Source organism: Lagenorhynchus albirostris, chromosome 9 (genome assembly GCF_949774975.1).
Source record: "Lagenorhynchus albirostris chromosome 9, mLagAlb1.1, whole genome shotgun sequence".
NCBI lineage: Eukaryota > Metazoa > Chordata > Mammalia > Artiodactyla > Delphinidae > Lagenorhynchus > Lagenorhynchus albirostris.
Window position 1 is genome coordinate 44,170,647 of NC_083103.1, and position 23,313 is coordinate 44,193,959.

General features: G+C 50.2%; 1 protein-coding gene across 2 annotated transcripts in view; it reads left to right on the forward strand.

Moving 5' to 3' along the window:
* Positions 1–23,313, forward strand: part of GALNT18 (polypeptide N-acetylgalactosaminyltransferase 18) — a 350,781-nt gene that overhangs the window by 300,000 nt on the left and 27,468 nt on the right. The window contains exon 10 of one of the 2 annotated variants that reach the window (XM_060159658.1): positions 21,556–21,720. The exons of the other annotated variant lie outside the window; for it this stretch is intronic. Coding sequence (XP_060015641.1) covers positions 21,556–21,720 — 165 coding nt within the window. The remainder of the gene's footprint in view (positions 1–21,555; positions 21,721–23,313) is intronic. 2 annotated transcript variants of the gene reach the window in all.

Sequence of the window (23,313 nt, forward strand, 5' to 3'; positions counted from 1 at the left end):
ACTTCCCTGAGTTTGTTTCTCGGCTTCTCGTGTGTGGTTTTATGGCCCAGGCATCAGCTGAGGACTGTTAGTGCAGGGCCCCGACTGGATTACGGTCCTGGGGGAGCCTTACCCTGTCCTGAGACTCTGGCTGGCCACCTCCAGCTCTGCATTATTCGGGGACTAGTCCAAATAGGATTATTTGGATCTCTTCATTTTCTTAGTACATCCTCTGCATTTAATATTTTATTTTATATTTCTTAGAGCTTCTGAATGCTAATTTGGTCATATTTTTTTGTAATTCTATAAATTGTTAACTCTTCCACTAAAGTAGAGATTGACTATGGTAAGATACAGAGCAAAATAGTCCCTTGTCTCTGACCCAAGAATCTTGTGTTTTCTACCAGCATCTGTTAGGTTAGCTTGTGAGTAGGGTGAAGTCTCAGATCCTTCACAATTCTTTATTTTAAATTGAAGTATAGTTGCTGTACAATATTATATGTTACAGGTATACAATATAGCGATTCACAATTTTTAAAGGTTATTCTTAATTTATAGTTATTATAAAATATTCGTTATATTCCCCATGTTGTACAATATATCCCTGTAGCTTATTTTATGCCTAATAGTTTATACTTCTTAATCCCCTACCCCTCTATTGCCCCTTCTCCCTTCCCTCTCCCCACTAGTAACCACTAGCTTGTTCTTTATATCTGTGAGTCTGTTTCTTTATGTTATATTCACTAGTTTGTATTATTTTTTAGATTCCACATATAAGTGATATCACACAGTATTTGTCTTTGACTGACTTAGCATAATACCCTGCAGGTCCATCCATGTTGCTGCAAATGGCAAAATTTCATTCTTTTTTATGGTTGAGTAATATTCCATTGTGTGTGTGTGTGTGTGTGTGTATAATGTATGTGTATAAAATATATATATTATATACATATGTATGTGTGTGTGTGTATATATATATATATACTGCATCTTCTTTATCCATTCACCTGTTGATGGGCACGTACATTGCTTCCATATCTTGGCAATTGTAATTAGTGCTGTTATGAACATTGTGGTGTGTTCTATCTTTTCTAATTAGTGTTTTTACTTTTACTTTTTTTGATAAATACCCCAAAGTGGAATTGCTGGGTCGTATGGTGGGTCTCTATTTATTAGCCTCTGAGCTGTACCCTCACAGGTTTCCAGGGGCCACCATTCCTGTGGGACACAGAGTAAGTGGGGCCTCTGGGGTGATGCAGTGTCTAGCCCTGGGACGCCCTGCTTCTTGCACATCCTCTGGACAGCCGTCCCTCAGCTCCTCCCCTCGGCCCTCTCACTTCTGCAGTGTAGGCTGCTTGTTTGAGGGGGTAGCTTGTGCTCCAGAGGGCCCAGGGCAGTGATTGATGCCCTCACAACCTTGGGGTCAGGGGAGGCTGGGATCTAGGCCCAGTTCTGCCCATAGCACATGTGTGATTGCGGCCAGTGGCGCAGTCTTTCCAACGCCAGTTATAATCCATGAATTGGGGCTTCACTGAATTATTATGAGGACTCTGTTGGCCCATATGTGACAACACCTAGCCCAGTGCCTAGAACATGATGTTCGGTGTGATTGTGTCACGCTCGAGGGCAGCCTCCCACCACTCACCTGCCATTCTCGGAGAGCTTCGCCTCTCCGGCCTCGGGACTCGGGGATAGGTCACTGAGCCAGCATCCAAGGAGCTGAATTTGGAACCCGACTTGGCTTTGTGGCCTCTTACGAGTCACTTCACCTCTCTGAGCCTCAGCTTCCTGATCAGGAGAGCGGGGGTGGGTGCTGAGATTTCAATCAAGTAACCAACTCCCATGTGCCTGGCACCAAGCCTGGCACGGAATGGGGCTCAGTAACGTTGGCTTCTTATTCTAATTAGGGCAATCTCTCAACAGTTTTGGGGAGCTCGCTAGGCTGCCTAGAGATAATGCTAACGACAGCTTACATTTATTGTTTACTGTTTCTAGGCATTTTTCTAAATGCTTTGTGTGTATAATCTCGGTGAAAACCCTCAAGAGCCCTGGGAAGTAGGTACTGCTATTACCCCATTTGTACAGGGGAGAAACTGGTCACATAATTACCAAGAGGTAGCACCTGGCTGGAAACCCTGGTTGCCTAACTGGGAACCCACGCTCCAAGCCGTGGCTCAGGACTGCCTCCCTGGTTTCATTAGATGTGTGGCCTCCACTCTCAGGAAGTTCTCTGGACAGAGACAGGACAATAAGCCCCTGTTGTGTGGTGTGATGAAGGCTTGGCACCGAAGAGATGTTCAGGGCACACTTGCTGGATGAATAAAGGCTGCAGTGAGAATACAGGGAGGGAGTAGCCGATCTAGCCAACCACCAGGCATGTTCTTCTTCTTGGGTTCTAAAGGAAAACCGAGTTTAATTTGCAGTTTCCTCCCTGAGAGGACTTACGGCAGGGTCCAGAGACTGGGCTGAAGGAGAATTGAAAATACTACCCAGTCAACTCTGTCCTTCCCACCCACCATGGGCCAGGCCACGGAACACAGGCGAGTCAGCTCTCTGGACTCACGAGGGCTCTCTGCGCGTGCCCTTGCCTGTGAGCTCCTGCTTTGCCCTGAGGAACTAGGACGAACATCTCCCCGTAGGATGCAGACCCCGAGGATGCTCCAGCTCTACTGTGCCAGTTTATATAAGGGCCTCGAGCACCCGTGGACTTTGGTGTCCGTGGGGCTCCTGGAATCAACTCCCCACAGATCCTGAGGGATAGCTGTCTGTATAAATGTAATTGTCATCACAGCTGATGGATATATACGTGAATTGGTGTACTTGTTAGTGGTCTCTCTCCACCACTACATCGTAAGCTCCTTGAGGGCAGGCACTTTGCTCTGTTCTCCAGTGTATCCCTGGTGCCTAGCACACTGCCTAGCACAGGGTAGGGTTCAGTGCACCTCTGATTAGCAAATGGATCTGTTCATAAAGTTGTTCATAAAGACTTTTTAGTGAATGAAGGTAGTCTTCATAACACGACCTCCTAGCAGCCTGCCCAGACACACTGGCTTTGCCACTTACCAGCCTTAACCCAGAAGCCTGACCCTTCATCTGTAAGCTGGAGTTAAACTCACCTGTCTGATAGACTCTATCAGATAGAGGTTTTGTGAGGGTTAAATGCTCGGCACTAGGCATGGCACACAGTAAGTCCTCAATTAATACATCATCATTGCTGTTACCTTTATTGGTAGTATGAGTTATTAGTCAAGCTAGGCTCTGGCAGGATCTGTACTTCTTTTAGACCTGGTATCTTTTCATGGAGACCCAGGGATGGGAGCTTGAGAGATGTGCCCTCCTCCCCCACTGGGATGGAAGCCAGATCCTTGTCACTCTTCTCAATGAGGGCCAGTTGCTATGGGTACAGGTTGGACAGGAGCGGGGGCTTCTCCTGCCACCAACACTTGTTGACACACAGAGCGGGCCTGCCTTTCCGTTTGACCCCAGCCCCATGCAAGAGAGACTCTCAGACCCTAAGGGTTGTCCTACTGGCAGGGCTGTACTAACACCCTCCCCGCCGCCCCCGGAGCTTTCTGTAACTCACTCCCCCACTCAAGCTGGTTTTGCACAGCTGCATCCAGGAGAGCCCAGGATAAGAACAGCAAGCCAATGACAGAATGTAAGTCACAAGCATTTCATCTCAGGAGAGAGACTGCTCCCTTTCGTTCATCCATTTGGAGCAGGAAGTGGGGAGGTTTCCCCAGAGTCTATACCAGTGCTCTGCAGCCCTTTGCACAAAGCGCCGGCCATTAGGAAGTGGGCTGCTCCTTGCTGCGTTTCTAAGTAGGGTGTTGGTGGCATTTTGGGTAGGGCAGTTCTTCGTTCTGTGGGACTGTCCTACTCAGTGCAAGACGTTTAGCATCCCTGGATCCTGACCACCATCAACGTTGATGTGGAGCCAGAACATCCCCCGCTCATTTCCAAAGGTCCCCAGGAGGAGGTGTTACCAGCCCTAGCTAAGAGTGTGACGAAGAAGGAGTATAAGAAATAGGCTTGGGCTTCCCTGGTGGCACAGTGGTTGAGAGTCCGCCTGCCGATGCAGGGGACGCGGGTTCGTGCCCTGGTCTGGGAGGATCCCACATGCCGCGGAGCAGCTGGGCCCGTGAGCCGTGGCCGCTGGGCCTGCGCGTCCGGAGCCTGTGCTCCGCAATGGGAGAGGCCACAACAGTGAGAGGCCCGCGTACCGCAAAAAAAAAAAAAAAAAAAAAAAAAGAAATAGGCTTGGGACTTCCCTGGTGGCACAGTGGTTAAGAATCTGCCTGCCAATACAGGGGACACTGGGGTGGGCCCTGGGGTTGGAGAGGAACTTCTGCCTCTGAGGCTCAAGGGCAGGATGGAGGGAGGTTCAGGAGGAACACGTTTGCAGCTGTCTTGCAAGTAAAGCAGGGGGGATCTGGATGCATTAGAGAGTAGAGGAGATTTAGGAACCCTGCTCAGGGGAAGTGGTTGTTTTTTTTTTTTTTTTTTTTGCGGTACACGGGCCTCTCACTGTTGTGGCCAATCCCGTTGCCGAGCACAGGCTCCGGATGCGCAGGCCCAGCCGCTCTGCAGCATGTGGAATCTTCCCGAACTGGGGCACAAACCCGCGTCCCCTGCATCGGCAGGCAGACTCTCAGCCACTGCGCCACCAGGGAAGCAGGGGACAGGGGTTCAAGCCCTGGTCCAGGAAGATCCTACATGCCGTGGAGCAACTAATCCCATCGTGCGCCACAACTACTGAGCCTGTGCTCTAGAACCCACAAGCCACAACTACTGAGCCTGTGCTCTAGAGCCCACGAGCCACAACTACTGAAGCCTGTGCACCTAGAGCCCCGTGCTCCACAACAAGAGAGGCCACTGCAGTGAGAATCCCGTGCACCGCAACGAAGAGTAGCACCCGCTCACCACAACTAGAGAAAACCCGCGTGTAGCAACAAAGGCCCAATGCAGCCAAAAATAAATAAACAAATTTATTTTTTTTTAAAAAAAGAAAGAAAATATCTTAAAAAAAGAAAGAAATAGGCTTGGGGATTTGGGAATGGCTGGTGGCATTGAGTGGGGATGTCTGAATTGTGTTTATATCAGGGAAGCTTAAGGATATGCTTGTCTATTTCAAGAAAGTGCCTAAGTAGATGTGTTCAGAATATATCATGGGCCGAAATGGATTCTTATATTTGATTTTCCCGACTAACTCCATTGTCACTACACTGCCTTTGTCCCAGCTGCTTTTCCTGAAATCTATTCATTGCTGCACGTTAGTCCTGCCAGCATCGAGTTTTAGTGGAATCCTTGAGGTTAGCACTGTGTTAATATACTGGGAATTTCAGCAGAGCTGGCCTCTCTAAATCAATCACCAAAACAGCTTTTTTTTTTCTTGCTCAAAAATACACTACGAAATGCAGGAACATGTGTGGGAGTGGAGGTTGACTTGGGTGAAGGACACACGTAAAAGGAAAATTTCATAACATTTTTTTTCTGCAGGAAAAAGGTCTTAATTCTTGTAGAACTGGGCTACAGAACACATTTATGTCTCTGCCGTATCTTTAGCTCCTCAGAACATCCTGGGCTACTAAGAAGTCACTCAGTAATGTTTGCCTGGGGCATTATAGGTACTTAACAAATACGTGTTGGATACAGGAATGACTAAATTCATGGAAAATTTAAGCCTTTTAAGTGATGACCGTGGTATGGACTGATCAGTATTTACCTTCTCAATCCCCCTGGGGGTTTCTAGGGTGTCAAGGTTCGCCACGGGAGTGTAGACTTCTCTTCCCCAGAGTTTGCTCTGAAGGGAGGGAGAGAAAGGGGCTGCCTATTAGAAGTGGGTGGGGTTGAGATAAGATAGGTGTGTATTAAGATTTGCTTCTTAAGGAAAGCAGTAAGGGAGCATGTTTTGAGATTGATGGAAAGAAGTCTATAGAGAACAAGCTCTGGTAGATGGGGAGGGAATGAAGCAACATTCTCAGTGTGGGGACAGGGCAAGATGGGAGAGGATGGGGTCCAAGGCCATTGGGGTGGGCCCTGGGGTTGGAGAGGAACTTCTGCCTCTGAGGCTCAAGGGCAGGATGGAGGAAGGTTCAGGAGGAACAAGTTTGCAGCTGTCTTGCAAGTAAAGCAGGGGGGATCTGGATGCATTAGAGAGTAGAGGAGATTTAGGAACCCTGCTCAGGAGAAGTGGTTCAGAGGCTGGGCAGGCACTCGAAGAAGGTATACCAGGTAATGCTGCTGGGCACCCTTGACGTTGAAAGCCAGGAGCTTGTGATGGGTCTAACTTGCCCACTTCTGTAATTTTTTTTGGAGTTACAGAAAGCTCCACCTCCAGGGAACGGGTGTGGAGAAGGTGTATGAGGCTGCAGAGGTGGGGTTTACAGGGTGTCGAAGGCAAAAAGGATGAGGAATTAAAGACTTGAAGGTGCTGGCGACGGGTTGACGGCGGGAATGTGAATATAGCCTTTCTAGGGATCTGGAGAGGCCAGGAGGGAGAGGAAGGCAGAAAAGGTTATTATTCCGAAGGTCTCAGTTAGCTTGGTGAGCAGGCATTTGGGAAGTAAGAGAGGGCGTAATCCAGATTAAGATTTCAGGGGTAGAGCAGTTCGGGCACTGAGAGCTGGGGTCTGGATGTGAATGGCCCTCCCTGGAATTGAGGCCATGGCGCAGGTTGGGTCATTCGTTGATTGGGATTCTGAAGTCTTGCTGGTGGGATGTAGAGGAAGCTGTGGGCCTGATGCCAAAGACCTTGACGGATGCGGTGGGCTACCTGGTGAGAACAAAGTTGGCAGAGCGTGGTGGTGTCTAACCTCTGATGCTTAAAGAGGAGATGCTTTTATACCAGAATGTAGGAGCTGAGTGTGGAAGGAGTGCTACAGGGAGAAGAGAGTGTCAGCTCCATCTCATGTCCCTGATGAGAGAATCAGCAGGTTCGAAAGCACACAAGAGTGGCGGTACCCTCCAGGAAGAGCTATTTGGGAAGGGACAATGTGGGACTGCATCCTGCAGGCCTGTAAGCCTTGTAGTTGCCCAGCCTCGAGACCAAAGAAAAAGCCCAGAGACAGCAACAGAGACATCAGTGGTTCATTGGGCTGGGGGATCTTACACAAAGTGTCCTGGAGCAACAGCCCAGGGTGTGTAGCAAGTGGTGGACAGGACATGGCAGCAGGCTTTGCTACTCAGAGGAGAAGGAGGCTACCATTTATAGGGCAAATTGATGTCAGGTACGCTCATCAGTTCCAGGGGTTAATTAAGCCCTATAATTAAGCGGATTGGCTAGTCATGTGAGTGAAGCAGGGACTGGTCGAGCAGGGGATGTACAGAGAGCAAGAGAACGGCCATCTTTAAGGACCTAACCATACACGCAGGCAAAGGCCCTGTCTTTGAAAGACACTGGGATTTTGATAGGTGTTTTCAGAAGACTCAAGGTGAGGCTTAGGAGGGAGGCAAACAAGGGAAGATTAACCAGGAAAAGAAGCACAGAGCATATCAGGGGGTGAGAGGGGGTGAGAAAGCCCCATACAGACAACACAGATGAAACCTTAGGTCCCCATGGGAGCTGGGAGGGTGGGAGGAAAGGGATGGCAGAATCAAACTGGGGGAACCACCTCCCCTTTACTGCAGCCACTGTAGTCACCCTCGGTCCCCAGCTTCTGTGCTCAGGACAAAGCACCCCCTCCCAAAGCTCTCTCCATCCCCACGGCAACAGAACTCTGTCCGCATCACGTCACACTGCTTTCAGTCCAGGATCAGCAGGGCTCCACGGAGCCTCTGCTCTGCCACAGAAAAGGGGTCAGAGTTCCAGCTGCCAAGGGGAAAAGAGGGCCAGGTCTTGGAGACCTTGAGAGGTCAGGGAAGGCTTCCTGGAGGAGGAGCTGCGCCTGGACCTTAAAGAAAGAGTAGGATGGTGGAGCAAAAGCAGAGCAGGAAGAGGGCTTCAGGAGTGGGGCACAGGTGGAAAGGGATGGAATCGAACCTTCCTTTCTTTCTTTAGTAAAGAGCAGGGTATCATAGTGGTTGAGAGCTGGGCTTTAGAGCCAGGTGGCCCGAGTTCAGCTCCCAGCTCTGCCACTTGCTGTCTGTTCATTTACCTCTAATTCTGTTTCCTCACCTAAAAATGGAGATGATAATACACCCACTTATGCCGGGTCGTTTTGAGGATGAAACAAGGGTGTTTGTAACACAGCCTCCCTGACACACCTGGGAATGAGCTATCTGGAATGAGCTATCTAGTGGCTTAAGACACATCCATTTATTTAGCTCAAGATTCTGAGGGTCGATAATTTGGGCTGGAATGTGCTGGCCCTGTCTTCTGCTGGTCTCAGCTGGGCTCAATCAGGCAACTGTGGCCAACTGCTGGTCAGCTAGTTGAGTCAGCTTCTGGAGGTGAGCTGACTGTCAGCTGAAGTGAGGGAGCTTCTGGGCCATGTGTGGGTCATCATCCCAGCTGCTTCACATGATGGTGGTGACAGGGGTTTCTAAGAGCAGCAAGAAAGGGCAAGCGCAACCGCATGAGTGTTTCTCGGGTCTCTGCTTGCATCACGTTTGCTATGGAAATGTTGTCAGGGGTCAAAGAAGTTACACGGCCAAACGCAAACTCACGGGGCAGAGAAATAGACTCCATCTTTGAAAGGAGGAGTGACGAAGTCACATTGCAAAGTGGTTCATGTGCAAGGATGGGGAAAATCTGTAACTATTTTTATTATATATCACAATGCCCTATTGTGTTCACTTTGTATTATTTCATTAATTCACTCATTCATTTGTTCACTCATTCATGTAAAAATAATTACTGAGTACCTATCTTGTGGGATGGCAAGAAAAGGAATCCCCAAAAGAATGGCCTCAGTTTCCTAGTCATAGTGCAATCCATCTGGCATTGCTGTCTGAGGTCTGTGACATCCAGTAAAGACATGAGCTGGACCTTTTTCCCCAGTAAATCAGGTTATACTCTTTCCAGAGAAGAGGGAGATGAAGTGGGGGATGGTGTTAGAGCAGGTGAAATAGAAAGATTTATATTTGCAAATTAAAATGAGATACCAGTATTTCATCCCCAGGAAGTCCATTTTTCTGGGCTAACTTCTCCCTGCTGGAGCTTAACCCACACGTTTTATTACTGTGATCTTTCCTCCATCTTCCAGATCACTGAGGTTACTGGTGACTCCAGATCTCTATTGACCGCAGGTTAAAAACTGTTAAACACACACACACACACACACACACACACACACACACACACGTGCGCGCACTCCTCTGGGAACATTCTAAGATTTTTCTCAATTCAGTGCAGGATAACAGCTGTGGTATGCCAGCAAGGGACTAAGCCCCTCATTGCTCATGGGGGCCAGGTAAGAATTAGACTGTGTCCTGGGGGGGAAATATTGAGAATCTTATCCTGGAGAGAGAATCCTATTCTATCCAAAATATTAATCTACAAGGCTACATGGAGGGTGTTGTCCAAGGTACTGGTCCAAAACTAAGCAGAGAGAAGCTTAGAGAACACTTAGAGTAAGGAATATGAAACAGGCACCAGGGAGGGAGCCTGGATGGATGTCTGAGCTGGAGCTCAGTGTCCCTGGAATAGTTTAGTAACACATTCATTTAATCAACTAATATGTTTTTGAGTATATGTTTCATACCAAGCAGTGAGTTGGATAACAGAGACAATAGTTAGCAAGACAAGCACGGTCCCAGCCCTCAGGGATCTTGGAATCTGATGGGGAGAGACTGATGTTACAAGAGCATGACTAACGGCTAACCAGACAGTCCCCCATCAACCCTATGCTGTGGGTACCATTATTATCTCTTGCTTTTACAGATGAATACATTGAAAGAATGAATGGCCAAGTAAATCGTCTACAGTCACACAGCTAATGAATGATGAGACTGGGGACGTAAATCCAGAGTCCGTCTTTCTTGAATCATTCTCCTTCCCCTGCCCCACTAGATCGAGTCCTCCTGGTATATCTTTTGCAAGCCCCTTTTACTTGTCTTTAAGCGCATGCATCACATTTTGTGATTCTATCTGTGTGTGATTGTTTGGTGAGGGACCATAGCAAAATAGGTGTGTCAGCCAGTTCAAGCCTTGTTATGCTCTAGTAACAGGTGACCTCGAAATCTGAGTGGCTTACAGTAACAAACATTTCTTGGTCTCGCTACATATCCAAGTCTTTCTTGACCTTATCTTCCTTTGGCAGTGCTTGTCAAAAAACAGCCAGCGGTAACAAAGGCGTGCTCTTCATCGAAAGCACAAGCTCATTTGCCATGTTTTGTCTACCAACTTATTGCAGGTAACAGCTTTGCCAAATATTTCTTCGCTGCATGAAAGAGATCACCATCTTTCCAGCCTCCAGGGATGGTTCCTCACCACCCACTTTCTGGCCCCAAAGTCAATGTCTCACGTTCTAGGGTTTGGCACACACCCGCTCATCTAGAATCGATTTCTTTATCATTCAGCTTAGGCTGATGATGCGCAAATCTCAGGGGCTTAAACCAAGGACTGCTTATTTCTTGTTCGTGCCACGTGGTCATTACAGTTCAGCTGCAGCTCTGTGTCACTTCACCTTTTCTGGGACCAAAGGAGAAGCTCCCCTCTGGGACGCTACCGGTCCGATGGCAGAGAGCAAAGAGAGACATGGCAGATGTCACGATTGCTCTTAAAGCTTCTGATTGGAAATGACGCGCGTCTCTCCTACTATGTTCCATTGGTTAAGGACACATGGCCAGGTCTGACACTAATGATGCAGGGATGTGTCAGAGCTCAGTCTGGAGGGAAGCACAGGAGTGGCCTCACGGGACAGGGCAGTGAATCAATCTGTTAGGAGCGTTAAGGAGCGTGCATTGACCGTCGCAGGCAGATGCAGAGTTGGCAGACGTTGTATTTTGCAAAGAGGAATGTCAGGGCACATTTTCCTAGGTGCACGTGACGCGCTCCATCTTAGCCGTTCGTCAGTGAGTAGACGGAGGTGGTGGTAGCTGAGCAGTCACAGCTATAAAGAGTTTTGAGCAGCGCATACGTGGGACCAGCAGTCAAATAGCAGGTGTGTGAGCTTTCTTGAAGATGGAGAATGTGCAGATGAATAAGAGAACTGTGTTTGTACTTGGACAGTTGGACTTGATGGGAAGCAGTAACAACCGTCAACAACAACTAAAATAAATACAGGTAGTTTAAGCTAAAAACAAAGGGTTGGTGCTATTAGAGCAACCCTGGGGTGATTCATTTATAGACTTGAAGGGAGGGTTGCCTGGGGAAAGGCAGGAGCAGGGCAGCTCTCACAGCAGTGCAGCAGTGCAGGCAGCAGTGCAGGTTCACAGATCTTCTCTAGAGAGTTGCCCTAAATGTGTCTTAGCTATAGTACTGCCAATCTCTGTGTCTCTCCGTTTCATGTTTTAAATTCCTGGGAGGAGGGAGCCTTCTCGGCCCCTTAACAGCCCTGTTCTCGCCAATGGGCAGGTGGTAGAGTCACAGAATACAGACTATTCTCAGAGGAGACGGGTCATTGTTAGGCATTGCAGGCTCCGTCCTGCCTCTTCACAGCTGCCAGCCCCAGTCCCTGGCTCTGCCCCCTCCCACCTTGTTCTGATAGCAGCACACATCCCATGCGCATCCTTCCTCTCCGTGACAAGCCCAGGTCTGCCGCCTCCGGGGCCTAACCCACCACACTGGCCGTCTCTATTAATGGGGCCTCCTCTGTGCCCCGGTCCTCGGCAGCCTGTCTCTGCCTGAAGTGGCCTTCATCTGCAGCCTCCATCCATGTCAGAGGGCTCTGCTGGAGAGAGCTCCCCAGGCAGGCATCTGTGTCAGGTGTGGGGTGCAGGTTGAGAGCAGGGGGAATGAGGGAGGAACGGCAGCAGGAGAACCTGGATGCGAGGCTAAGGTCCAGGCCGGGGCGGTTGACAAGCACTGCTCCCTCAAGACAGACACCAGAGGCTGCAGAAAATGAGGGGTCAGCCAGCGACCCCAGTCCAGGGCACCTGTTCACTGTCTTATCCTGGACCGATGCTGACCTTACTTCCCCATAACTTGAGCTCCCTCTGCAGCTCTCAACTTCTCCACTTATACCCACATGATTGATAATGTTCAGATACTCAGCCCACTCCCAGGGACTTACTAGGGCTGTGTGAACCTCCAGGCTCACTAGCTTCTCACCCCCTGAAGAAAGAATACTGGCATGCAAACGAGTGAGATATTTCCTTATCTTGTAAAAAAAAAAAAGTCAGACATTCACAAACTTCAGTACTTTATTATTAAAACAAATGACTTGCTTTATTATAAGAAAGAATAAACCTTATACACACATGATATCTACATTCACCTTGTGCCTAAGGACCGCTGGGCTACATGACTCCATGATCTTTTTGCCTCATCCACTTTGGTAATCTGGAAAGGTCTCCTGTATCTTCCGTATTAGCCAAGACTCTTGGTTGCAAGTGACAGAAACGCAACTCAATCCAACTTAAATGCAAAAGAAATTTTATCATCTCATGTAACTGACAAATTCATGTCTGTTCTGGCTTCAGGCAGGGCTGGATCCAGGGGCTTCAATGACACTTTCGTTACTCTCTCTCTCTCTCTCTCTCTCTCTCACACACACACACACACACACACACACACACACACACACACACTCACCACCATTTGACTCTGGTTCCTTTTATGTGTAAACTTTGTCTCTCCTATACTAACAGGGGAAGGGGCTTCTGTGATTTACCTCAGGAAAAAAGGCAGCAGGTAACTCTGGCCTTAGACCCTACAAATCCAGGGGGGACTTTTATTGGCCCAGACTGGGTCATATGCCTGTCCTGAAACCAACCCTGGGCCAAGGCAATGGGTTACTCTGATTGGCCAGCCTGTGATTCAGGCCTACCCCCCTGACCAGGGTGAGGCAAGGTGCTGTTACAAGAAAGCAGATAAAACTCTCAGCATCGAGAGTCCTGCAGCCGTCTTTTCTAGTTCGTCTCTGGTTTCTCACTGGTTTCCATGCAGAAGCCCAGGGTGACCCCTGTCACCTGGCTCTCTCCTGAAGCCGAGGGGCTCACGAGGACACACTGGGCCCAGGAGATAGCAGCAAACACAGGAAGAGCAAAGAGCGCAAGGTGGGGGATTAGAATCGCCGGCGGGGCTGGCTGGGCTGCACACAGCCCCAGAGGTAGTGGCACAGAGGCGACACCTGGGCTGCAGGCACAAAGTCTGCAATGAAACAGGAAAACAGACAGCTGGGAATCGAAGGCAGACTTTCTGAGCCTGGAAACAGTGCCCACGCTGCTTCTGCCACTTCCTGGTTCAGGTGCACAGTGGGAGGACCTAGCTTAGCCTTTTCTGTTCGGTCTTATGTTCAGAGACCACACCTCAGTCCAAAGCTCTACTCTTCTCCCAGCTTCCCTGCAGGCTTACAACTGAACTCTTCCAGACAGGCCTGCCGAGCGGCCTGAGTCACCTCTAATCCCAGCTCACTTCCAAGCCCCTTGAATGTTGAATGTCTCAGAAGACTCAGAATCCCTCAGATGGGCTAGCAAGCGGAGGGCCCATTAATCTGAAGTCACGGCTCCCCACAGCCTGCAGGGTGCTGTCCAAACTCTGCAGCCCCCAAGCTGCTTCCCCAGCCTCACCTCGCCACCCCGCATCGGCACTCTCTGTTCCCAAATGGCAATGCAGTGCCGAGCCTCTGTGACTTTGCTTATCCTGTTTCCTCTGCCAGAGGTCCCTTGTCCTGGTCAGTTATCTTGACAAACTGCTCTCTTCCTAAGCTGTTCTCAAAACTCATCACCCACAGACCCGCTCCGGGTAGCGTTCATCACTCCAGCTCTGGCCCCCAGCACTTTGCCTGCTCCTGGTCTGTGCTAAGCCTGGCCAGGAGGCTGTTCTCTCTGCCCTGTTCAGCATGGCTGTCTCCCCTCCAGGCTGAGAGCTCCCAAGGGAGGCCCTGCCTGGTCCCTCTCTGCTCCCCAGTGCCCGCTTAGGCCCACACCCTAGACGGCACCAAGGAGTGTTTGCTGAATTAAACTGAGTGGACTGCTGTCTAGGGGCTGAGTGCCAGTTACAAACCTGGGGGTTTTGTGTGCTTAGCCTCACCTGTTGCCCCTCCCCAGGGAAATGGGCTCACAAGGGGAGGGGGTTTCTGAGCTAGGGACCTTGCTTTCCACAGTTATGAATGTTTACAAATGTTTCCATTGCCTGTAGGTACCTGGTCCTGTGGTTAGTGAACATAAGATCATTTTGGAAATGACTCCCCTTCGTTCCTGATTTAGCATCAGTGCCCTGCAGCCCTCAGCACGGTAACCTCTGGGTCGAGGGGTTAATGACCAGTAACCAAACCCTTAAATCAGCCCGCCCTGTCTGCAGCGGGGCCAGAAGCTCATACTTGGTAAAGAGGAAAAGGACCATTTCTAGCACACATTGCGGATGTCACAGTCACCACGCAAAATTGAAATTTAAGAAAGCAAGGCTCTGCTCCTTCTCTGCCCCGCCCCGCCATGCCCACACCCTGCCTGCTGTTTCCGTGAATCCTTACCCGCAGGCCTACTGGCCAGGCAGAATCAGGGAGGGGAGCCCAGAGATGAGGGGCACTGAGGCAGGGAAGCTGGACCAGCAGCACCCCATACACACGCACTGGGTCTCTTCTCGCCCTCCATCCCTGCCTGCCTGTTCCTGCCCTGCAGTGCCTGTGGCCAGACTAGAGCCTCGATGAGCATTTTAACCCTCACAACTACATTCTACAGGTCAGGAAACTGAGTGGCTCCCAGCTAGGCAGTGAGGGTGGAGACTTGACTTGGAAGCCCACCAGACCACCATTTTCCTAGACCAGCAGTTCTCAAATGTTCACATATATCAGACTTAATTGGAGGACTTGTGAAAACACAGATTCCTGAATCCTACTCTCAGAGTTTCTGTTTCAGCAGGTTTGAGACTGGGCTCCAAAATGTGCTTTTCTAACAAGTTCCCAGATGATGCTGGGACCACACTTTGAAACTGTTGTCCTAAACAGCGGTGCATCCCAACCTCTCGCCACCCTCCTCAGAGTTTTACAAACAACGCCCTGAAGATAGATCCTGCTTACCCCCCACAATGAGAAGGTTTGGAATCCAGGTTCTGCCCCTATGTTTCCTCCCTAGGCTGCCAGAGTCCCCTCGATACACCTACTTTTCCACCTTGCCTGCACACTGGAATCACCGGGCCTAAAACCCCAAGCCTAGGCCCCACCCCTAAGACTGTGATTTATAGTTTTTAAAGCTCCCCAGGTGATTCTAATATGCAGACAAGGTGGCAAGCACCGCCTGAGTTTGATCGCATTTAGGGCTGTGTCCTTTTCACGCCTCTATCCTCCTCCGTTTCATTTGCTCACAGGTCTTTCTCCTCTCCCAGTGCACACCCCCTCCTCCAGGAAGCCCACCCTTCAGGCCACAGGTTGGTTCTCCTTTCAGTGATCTTTGCCAACGCCCCCCCATTCTGATACTTTGTAATCACCCTATTATGTGTAATTTTCAACCCCTAGACTGTCACTCCCCTGGTGTGACCCCCAACCCCACAGAGAGCTGGGCTCTTAATTCTTGGTTGGGCTACAGCCGTCCTCCAGGGTACAGATCCCCTCTAAGTATCCAAAGAAATGACTGCAAGGACCCCACTTCGCCCTGGGTCACTTTTCCCATGAAAGCACCCTGAGAATAGAGTTGTTTTCTCCCTATTTCTGAACCTCTTGTAAAGAGTGTCCGCCTATGGCTCTCCCCCTTTCACCCCCTCACCACTCACCAGGCTAAGGAAGGTTTTAGCCAAATACCACCACTGCCGCCCCATCTCCTGACGAGAGAGTGTCTCTGTCTCCAAGATACCTCATTTTTCAAGGGCACTTACTCAATAGGCCGGCAGTGTTGCCAAGGAAACATCGCTTAATGGAAGAAATAAAGCCGCTCAAAATCCACATGCCATTGTTTGGAAGAGAGCGATACTTCTGTCGTACCTTGAAAATGTATTATTAAGTCATCTAACAACCCCGTTTAGCTCCACGTTCCTGATTTGCTGGGAGGCCCTCTCTACCACCACCCCACCCCCTGCCCATCCTATGATTCCCTGGGGAGGGCACCAGAATTTCCGTAGCAGCTAAGGTCTGGTGAAGTAGGGAGGCGAGTCTGGACAGAAGAGGAGACTGGATGATTGGAACATATGTAAATTGGCCATAGTATAGAATGCAAGGGACTAGGGGCCTGGAGGCGGTTGTAGAAAGGAAGTTAAAGCTATTCACCAAATGTTCACAAACTCCAGCTGGTGGCGTTTAAGCTGATGAAGATTTACTAGGCGTTAGTGTCCTCTTCCCGAGTGAAGCCCTCATGGTTGACAGCAGTGGTTTTCAAACTTTTTTTGTGAATTCTTCATAACATTTTGTTCAAGTTGAATGTTATGTGAAAGCCAAATAAAAGAAGGAAAGCCCAGGTTGGGCTGGGAGAGGGGCCCTAGAACCCCACCCACCAGGCTGTCCTCCCACACCTGGCTCAGGAGCCCATGAGACCCCTTCTTGGAGTCCGCGGGACTCAGGGTGAACAATCTGGTGGAAATGACCTGGGAGTTCCCTTGCTGGTTCCGAGGGATGAGGCCCTTGGGGAGCCTCACTCCTGTGGGACTCAGGGAGGTGGTGCCCCGGCTCCAGCCCAGGCTGAGGGGAGGCCCATCTGGGCTGGATGAAGGCCCTGAACTGCCAGGATCTCAGCCTTCCCTGGAAACTCCCCCTAGGCAGGGAGGGGAGAGAGCAGCCATCTGCCTGTGCACCTGGCAAGGTCTTCAAAACTATCTTAGCCTCGGTTTCCTCATCCTTACAGCTGAAGGTGACCACAGGTGTGGAAGGTACCTGGGCGTACAGGTGTACAAAACTATGTTGGTTTTCTTCCCACCCTTCTCTTCCTGAGGTGTTTCTCCCCCCAGCAGCCGTTTCCGGCAGGGAGGTAATATTTCATACAGTGAGGGCTGGAGCCTGTAGAAGGCTGTACTCAATCTCTGACAGGGGCAGGTCCCGCCTCCAAGCCTGCCAGGTAGAGAAGGGATGCTGAGCACAGCTGGCAGGGCACCCACTCGCATCCTAGAGGGCGGGGGCCCTCGCTTGTCTGGGAAATGAGGTAAGAGAGCAAACCGAACCTGCAGCCCTGGGGGTCTTTGCCTGGCCTTCGTTCTGTGGCCCTGAAGATAGGACTGTGCACCCGGGGGCACTCCAGGCTCCCTGGCTGGCTGTCCAGCTCAGCTATTAGTCCTTACTCCTGACCCCGGCCTGAGGGAGAGGAAAATGCCCCTGGCGTGAGACCCAAGATACCCATGTGTTTGTCCTTTTCCCTTGTTGGTGATTTTTCTCTTTCAAGCATCAGATTGGGTTTGTAGCCCTGCTGAGCTGTATGGGCTGAGTGGTGAGCGGAAGCACTCATCTGCAGCTAAGAAGGATCTGAGGGGTCAGGGATGTCATTTCTATGCCCCGGGAGGCTGGGGGGTTTGTGAAACATCCACATACAGGATGACCGCTCGCCCTCCGACTCTGACGTGAGTTACAGGAGGGCTGTCGCCGTCTTAGCACTTCGTAGCATCTTGTATTCTAGGCCTTTTAGTCAAGGATCCTCCAGCCCTCGGCTGCTCCCTTAGTCCAGACCCCCTCCTGGCTCGAAGGGATCACAGTGGAAGCTTCCAAGCCAGCCTCTCCCCCTCCAGCCTGGCTGCTGGAGCGGGAGTGACGGGAGGGAGGTAGGCGAGTGAGGTGAGAGGTTACAGGTGCAGCTCTGGTGTCAAACTGCCTCAGTTCTCCAACTGTGTGACTTTGGACAAGTTCTTAAACTCTCCATGCCTCAGTTTCCTCATCCACAAGATGGGGATGATGGTAACAACTGCCTCATAGTGCTGTTAGGATTCACTGGGCTAAAGCGTGGCAGCACTCCTGACATCTGGGGCTGGATAATTCTTTGCTGTGGAGGCTGTCTGTGCATTGTAGGATGTGGAACAGCATCCCTGGTCTTTACCCACTGGGTGCCCATAGCAGCCTTTCTCACCCCCATCACGTCAACCAGAAATGTCTCCAGACATTGCCCAATATCCTCTGGTTGGCAAAGCCAGCCCCCACCCACCTGCCATGGTGAACCACAATTCTAGGTCATTTCTTATTAAACCTTCAGCTTCCCTGTTGCTCAGAAAACATAGCTGGGCCTGCTGGGCCTGCAGGCACTAAAAGTGGGGTGTCTTGTACAAAACTGTTTCCCTATTTTGTGTTCAGGCCACTTACTGATTCAGTCCACTGCTGGCTGGGCTTCTGAGGTGTCCAGGTGACAGCTTAAGAGAATCCTCTTTGCTGAATCTCCCTGTGCTCTGACCAGCTTCGTGGTTACCCCACTCTAGATGCGCTCTGTTGTTTGCCTTTTAAATAACAGACAACTGTCTGTCCTTATTATGATTTTCCCAGACTCTGGAGCAATAAACAGCTCTGATGACAGCTGTACTAGGTAGTAAGTAAGTGCACACATGTCTCTCAGAGCATCTCCTCGAAGCATTTCAGCTAAGTGGATAAAACTGATTTCAGCTATCACCTAGGCAGCCGCTTGTGCCTGTGGAGCCTGCCCTGGAGGTGAGAGGCAGGTCCTGATGACAGGGATGAAGGAAGGGGTGGCAGTGACCGGCTTCCTGGCTGTCCTTGTCTGGCAGCCCACGCTCTGGAGCTTCAGGAGATCCGGGTCCTGGCCTGCCAGGTGCCTAAGAGCTACACCGCCCTGAGGAGAGAGCATGGTGCGTTCAACCCAAGGACATGAACAGCTGTGCATCTTTGCAGAGAGGCTCAGGTGGCAGGCCCATGCTTTTGCACATTGAAGGAAGGCTTTCTGGAGGTGGTGAGTTTTTATATCTATTTTCAAAGTAGCAAGAGTCGGGGTAAGTGAGTGGAGGAAGCAGAGGCAGTTCCCATATCAGTGTGATTAGGACATTATTTCCTGACATGTTAGTTTCCCCAACTTGGCTGTTGGATCATCCAGGACAGGGAACCACGGTTTTCTCACCCTCAGGACCCAACAGCGGTTACTTGTTGTTGGATGGGTGGATGGATGGATGAGATGCCCACCTGCATCTATTTAATTTCCAAAATCCTACCAGTCATCAAATTCTCCCTCAGTGCCAATAAACTGGAAGCCACAGCAGGTCATCAGCTTTCCTTGGTGGTGAACTAAAAACCCAGGTCACACAATGGACAGTCTCGGGATTCTGATGAGAAGCCCAATTTAGGCGATGAATAGGTTCTCCTTGCCTCTGTGTTCTGGTCACATTTCCACATTGAAGCCAGGCATTCTACATTTGGCCTCCACTCAGAGCTTTGGTCACTATGATACTTCACCTCTTTTAGGGGAAGAATCAGCCACCTTGGTAGTTTTGATGTCCATTTCCGTGGATTCACCAAACCTGATAACTTGTAAGGTTACCTTGGAGAGCAGATCCTAGCTGTAGTGAGTGTCTTCCATTTGTCTTTCCATCCTTTTTCTTCTACTTTGCAAAGCTGACTTTATGGCATGTTTCCATGGGCTCCTGTGTTGTTTGGCTTCCATCTGGGTCTGCCAGTGGGCCGACCCAGCAGAAGAATGGAGTGAGGAAGGGAGGGTGATGTTGGGGTGTTTATCAGCCACCACTCACCATCACCCCCTAAACGTCTCCCTCTCTGAACCCTTCTCAGAAGTCTCTCTATGTAACTTTTCTCTTACAAGTTCTGGTACCAGCTCTCTCCTCTCATCCCTTTGGGCCTGGTGGTGGCAACAGCTCCATGTTACTATCCCAAGGAACTATACTATCCCCATGGCTCCCTTACCCTATACCCACGCCGTTGAGAACTGGGCCTTTATTACACCCTCCTTGGATCCCCCTACCTTGAGTGTGCCATTTGTTTCCTGTTGGGGCCGTGAGTGATACACTGGCCTGAAGTTCTTATGTCTGAAGGGTGATCCTGCCTGCCTCTCCACCCCTCCCCTGGACTTCTGAGGGCCAGAGAGAATACGGCCCTGAAGGACCACCCTTACTTACCCTCCTCGCTGGCCCTGCCCTTCTCACTACACAGTCCATTTTATTCCCTGTACCATGCTTTTAAAGTCCTTGTCAACCATCCTCTTTTACTAAAGCAAAAAATACTTCCTTTTACCATTTGAAATTAATCAAAAATATTTACCAGTGAGAATTTTTGTATAGATCAAGACCACAAGAGGGCCTACCCTGAATTCTAATCTAAAGCAGAGAAGTGTGGTATCTTGGTTTGCCCATGGACCTCATCGTAGGTGGGGCTGTTAATTTCTTTAGTAATAGAGGACAAGAGCTCACAGACCCTGTGACTGCCCACTCAGAGCCCTTGTTGGGAACCACTGCCTGAGGTTGGGGGAAGTGACTGAAAACTTTGAAGGCCAAGGGTCACATGACTTTCCTCTAGACCAGAGCCGGCCCTGATCTTTGTAACCAAAGTCATTCATTTGTATCGTCTATGACTGTGTTTGCACTACAACTGCAGAGTTAATTGTCCAGACTGTCTGGCCCTTTGTGCAAAAAAAAAAAAAAAGGTTAAAACAGCAGCCTGACTTCTCTCCTTTGAAAGGCGTGGTTGGCCCCTGGCTGGCGTCTTGGAACTTGGATTTCAGGAAGGTTCCCACCATTCCCACAGATGGTAAGAGTGGCTCACTGTGCCCACACTGATTATACAAATAATATGGTTTATGCTGGACACCTGCCTTCCTTCTGGAAGTCTGGGGTTTCAGTATATAAAAGCCTGGGTGCTGAGCCTCTAAGAGCTTCCCTGGGAGATAACCCCTCACAGGCATTAGCTCAACACCTTCCTGCTTGTGAAGGGCCATTCTCTGTGACTGCTGGGGGAGGACCCTTGGAAGCCTGTGCCTGGTTTCCTCCAGACTTTGCCCCACGTGCCTTTTCCCTTTGCTGATTTGATTTGTACCCTTTCCTGTAGTAAATCATAGCTATGGTGCAACCAAGCGCTGAGTCTCCTGAGTCCTAGTGAATCATCGAACACACCGCAAAACCCCAAATATTTGCCACCTGGCCCTTTAAGAAGAAGTGTGCCAACTCCTGCTCTATACAGTCTTAGGACAGATGGAAATTACCTATTACATATCCACCATGCCACAAGACTCTGAGCTCCCTAAGGTGCAGCCCATGTCCTTTGCTCTTTAGCTACCAGCCAAGCACAGCATCTTATACAAAATACTTAAGGAGGGGGGAAGTCAGCAAGCCTGCAAATAATGGATTCAGGCAGTGTTTTTTTAAACTGTGGGTGGTGAAATCAAGTTAAAAGGTTATGGCCAATGTTTTTCAATGAAAGAATAGAACAGAAAATTGAGTACGCTGCATATAGTAAGGCTAAGTTTGATTTCTTGAACATTTTGTTTCAGTTGTACGTGCGGACCAGACACTGTATCGAATCATAATGTAAAAGGGTCTCTTCTTGTCCGTTGCAATGGAAAATCATTTGAAGGCCACTGAATTGTGGTCTCTTTGCCAGCTGCCTGGGGAGATGTCCTGCAAACCCTCCCCATCTCTCTGGTCGTTAGCGTTTGACCTCGTTCTCCCCCTGCCCCCAGAACGTGTACTACACGAGCAGTCAGCAGATCCACGTGGGCATCCTGAGCCCCACGGTGGACGACGATGACAACCGGTGCCTGGTGGACGTCAACAGCCGGCCGCGGCTCATCGAATGCAGCTATGCCAAAGCCAAGAGGATGAAGCTCCACTGGCAGTTCTCTCAGGTAGCAGCCCCACCCGGAGAAGCAGCAGCGTAGAGAAACAGGGGAAGGGGCCGGGGCAGGGAGGAGTAGGAGGGATGGAGGAGGAGAGGTACCAGTTCTCGGGGTTTAGTGAGCACCTACTACGTGCCAGGTGTTTGGTATACATTAGCTCATTGATACTGGCTCTGAGGGAGGTTATTATTATTGTTGTTGTTGTTTTAGTGGCATTTTATTTAACTTTTAGATATAAGGAAACAGCCTCAGAGGTGGGAGTCCCCTGCCTGAAGTCACACAGTGAGGGGCAGGGCTGGGATTTTAAACTCAGATCTCTGACTTTAAACCTCACATTTCTTCTGACAAGCCCCTTCTCACAAGCACAGCCCCAGTCTCTCAGGTATAGACAGTGCTGGGTCGTCTCTGGTCCGTGAGCCGCTCTGCCTTCCTTCTCATTCTGTAAGGAATGAGGTTTTCTCAAAGGGCAGTGTCTGGGAGCCATTTTGTGAAGGGCAGTCCACACACTGGTGACCATGAAACATTCCTTTATTAAGTTTCCATCAATTCTGAGGACGATATTTATCTTCCTGCTCTGCATTGGCCTAGTTATAAAATGATGCCCCGGGGGCTTCCCTGGTGGCGCAGTGGTTGAGAGTCCGCCTGCTGATGCAAGGGACGCGGGTTCGTGCCCCGGTCTGGGAGGATCCCACATGCCACGGAGCGGCTGGGCCCGTGAGCCATGGCCGCTGAGCCTGCGCGTCCGGAGCCTGTGCTCCGCAACTGGATAGGCCACAACAGTGAGAGGCCCGCGTACCGCAAAAAAAATAAATTAATTAAAGAAAAATAATAGTGATGCCCCGGGATCAAGACGCTAGCTGGAGATGGCCCGCAGTGACCCAGCTTTGAAGAAAACCAGTGCCTTGGCCCAGAGGCCTCTAGCCCCTAAGGAATCTGCTAAATAAGGATCAGTTTCTGCCCACAGATAGGGACGCCCACCTCCCGGGTAGTGCAGGGAAAGCACTCAGAACAGGAAGTGATGGAGCTCGTGGGGTTTTAGGGCATCAGGACTGCTGGGGGCTGCACATGGTGGATGCTTCTGGGGAAGTCGGGAGCAGAATGTCTATATTCATGGGACGAAGAAGCAGGGACCCCGACTCAAGCCTCCCAGCAAGCTGCTTCTGCCCTGAGAGGAGGCTGACAGGCACAGGATGGAGGTGTGCGGTTGGCCTGACCTTGATTCCAATCCTCATGTCCAGTTCCTCTCCCCTGTAGTGGTGGGCCTGTGAGGGGAGGTCCCAGCTACGTCAAGCTCTATGGGCACAGGGCACCTTTGACCTGTGGTCTGGGGGTGCAGAACCTGAGGGCTGAGAGAGACCCTCAGTTGGGTCCTAAATGGATGGTGAGGGTCAACCCCGAGCAGCAAGTTCAACACACGTCATAGATTTAGGGGCTCATTGGAAAGCAGGAGCGAGAGTCCAGACTAGGACTGTGGGACCCCAGGAAAGCAGATGCTGGGAAGCAGCACAGGGAGCCAATGACAGCACATCTGAGGGTGGCTAGAGGATGCAGCTCTGAGCCCAGGCTGGGCCTGCAGACTGCGTGGGGTTCAGTGAAAGAGAA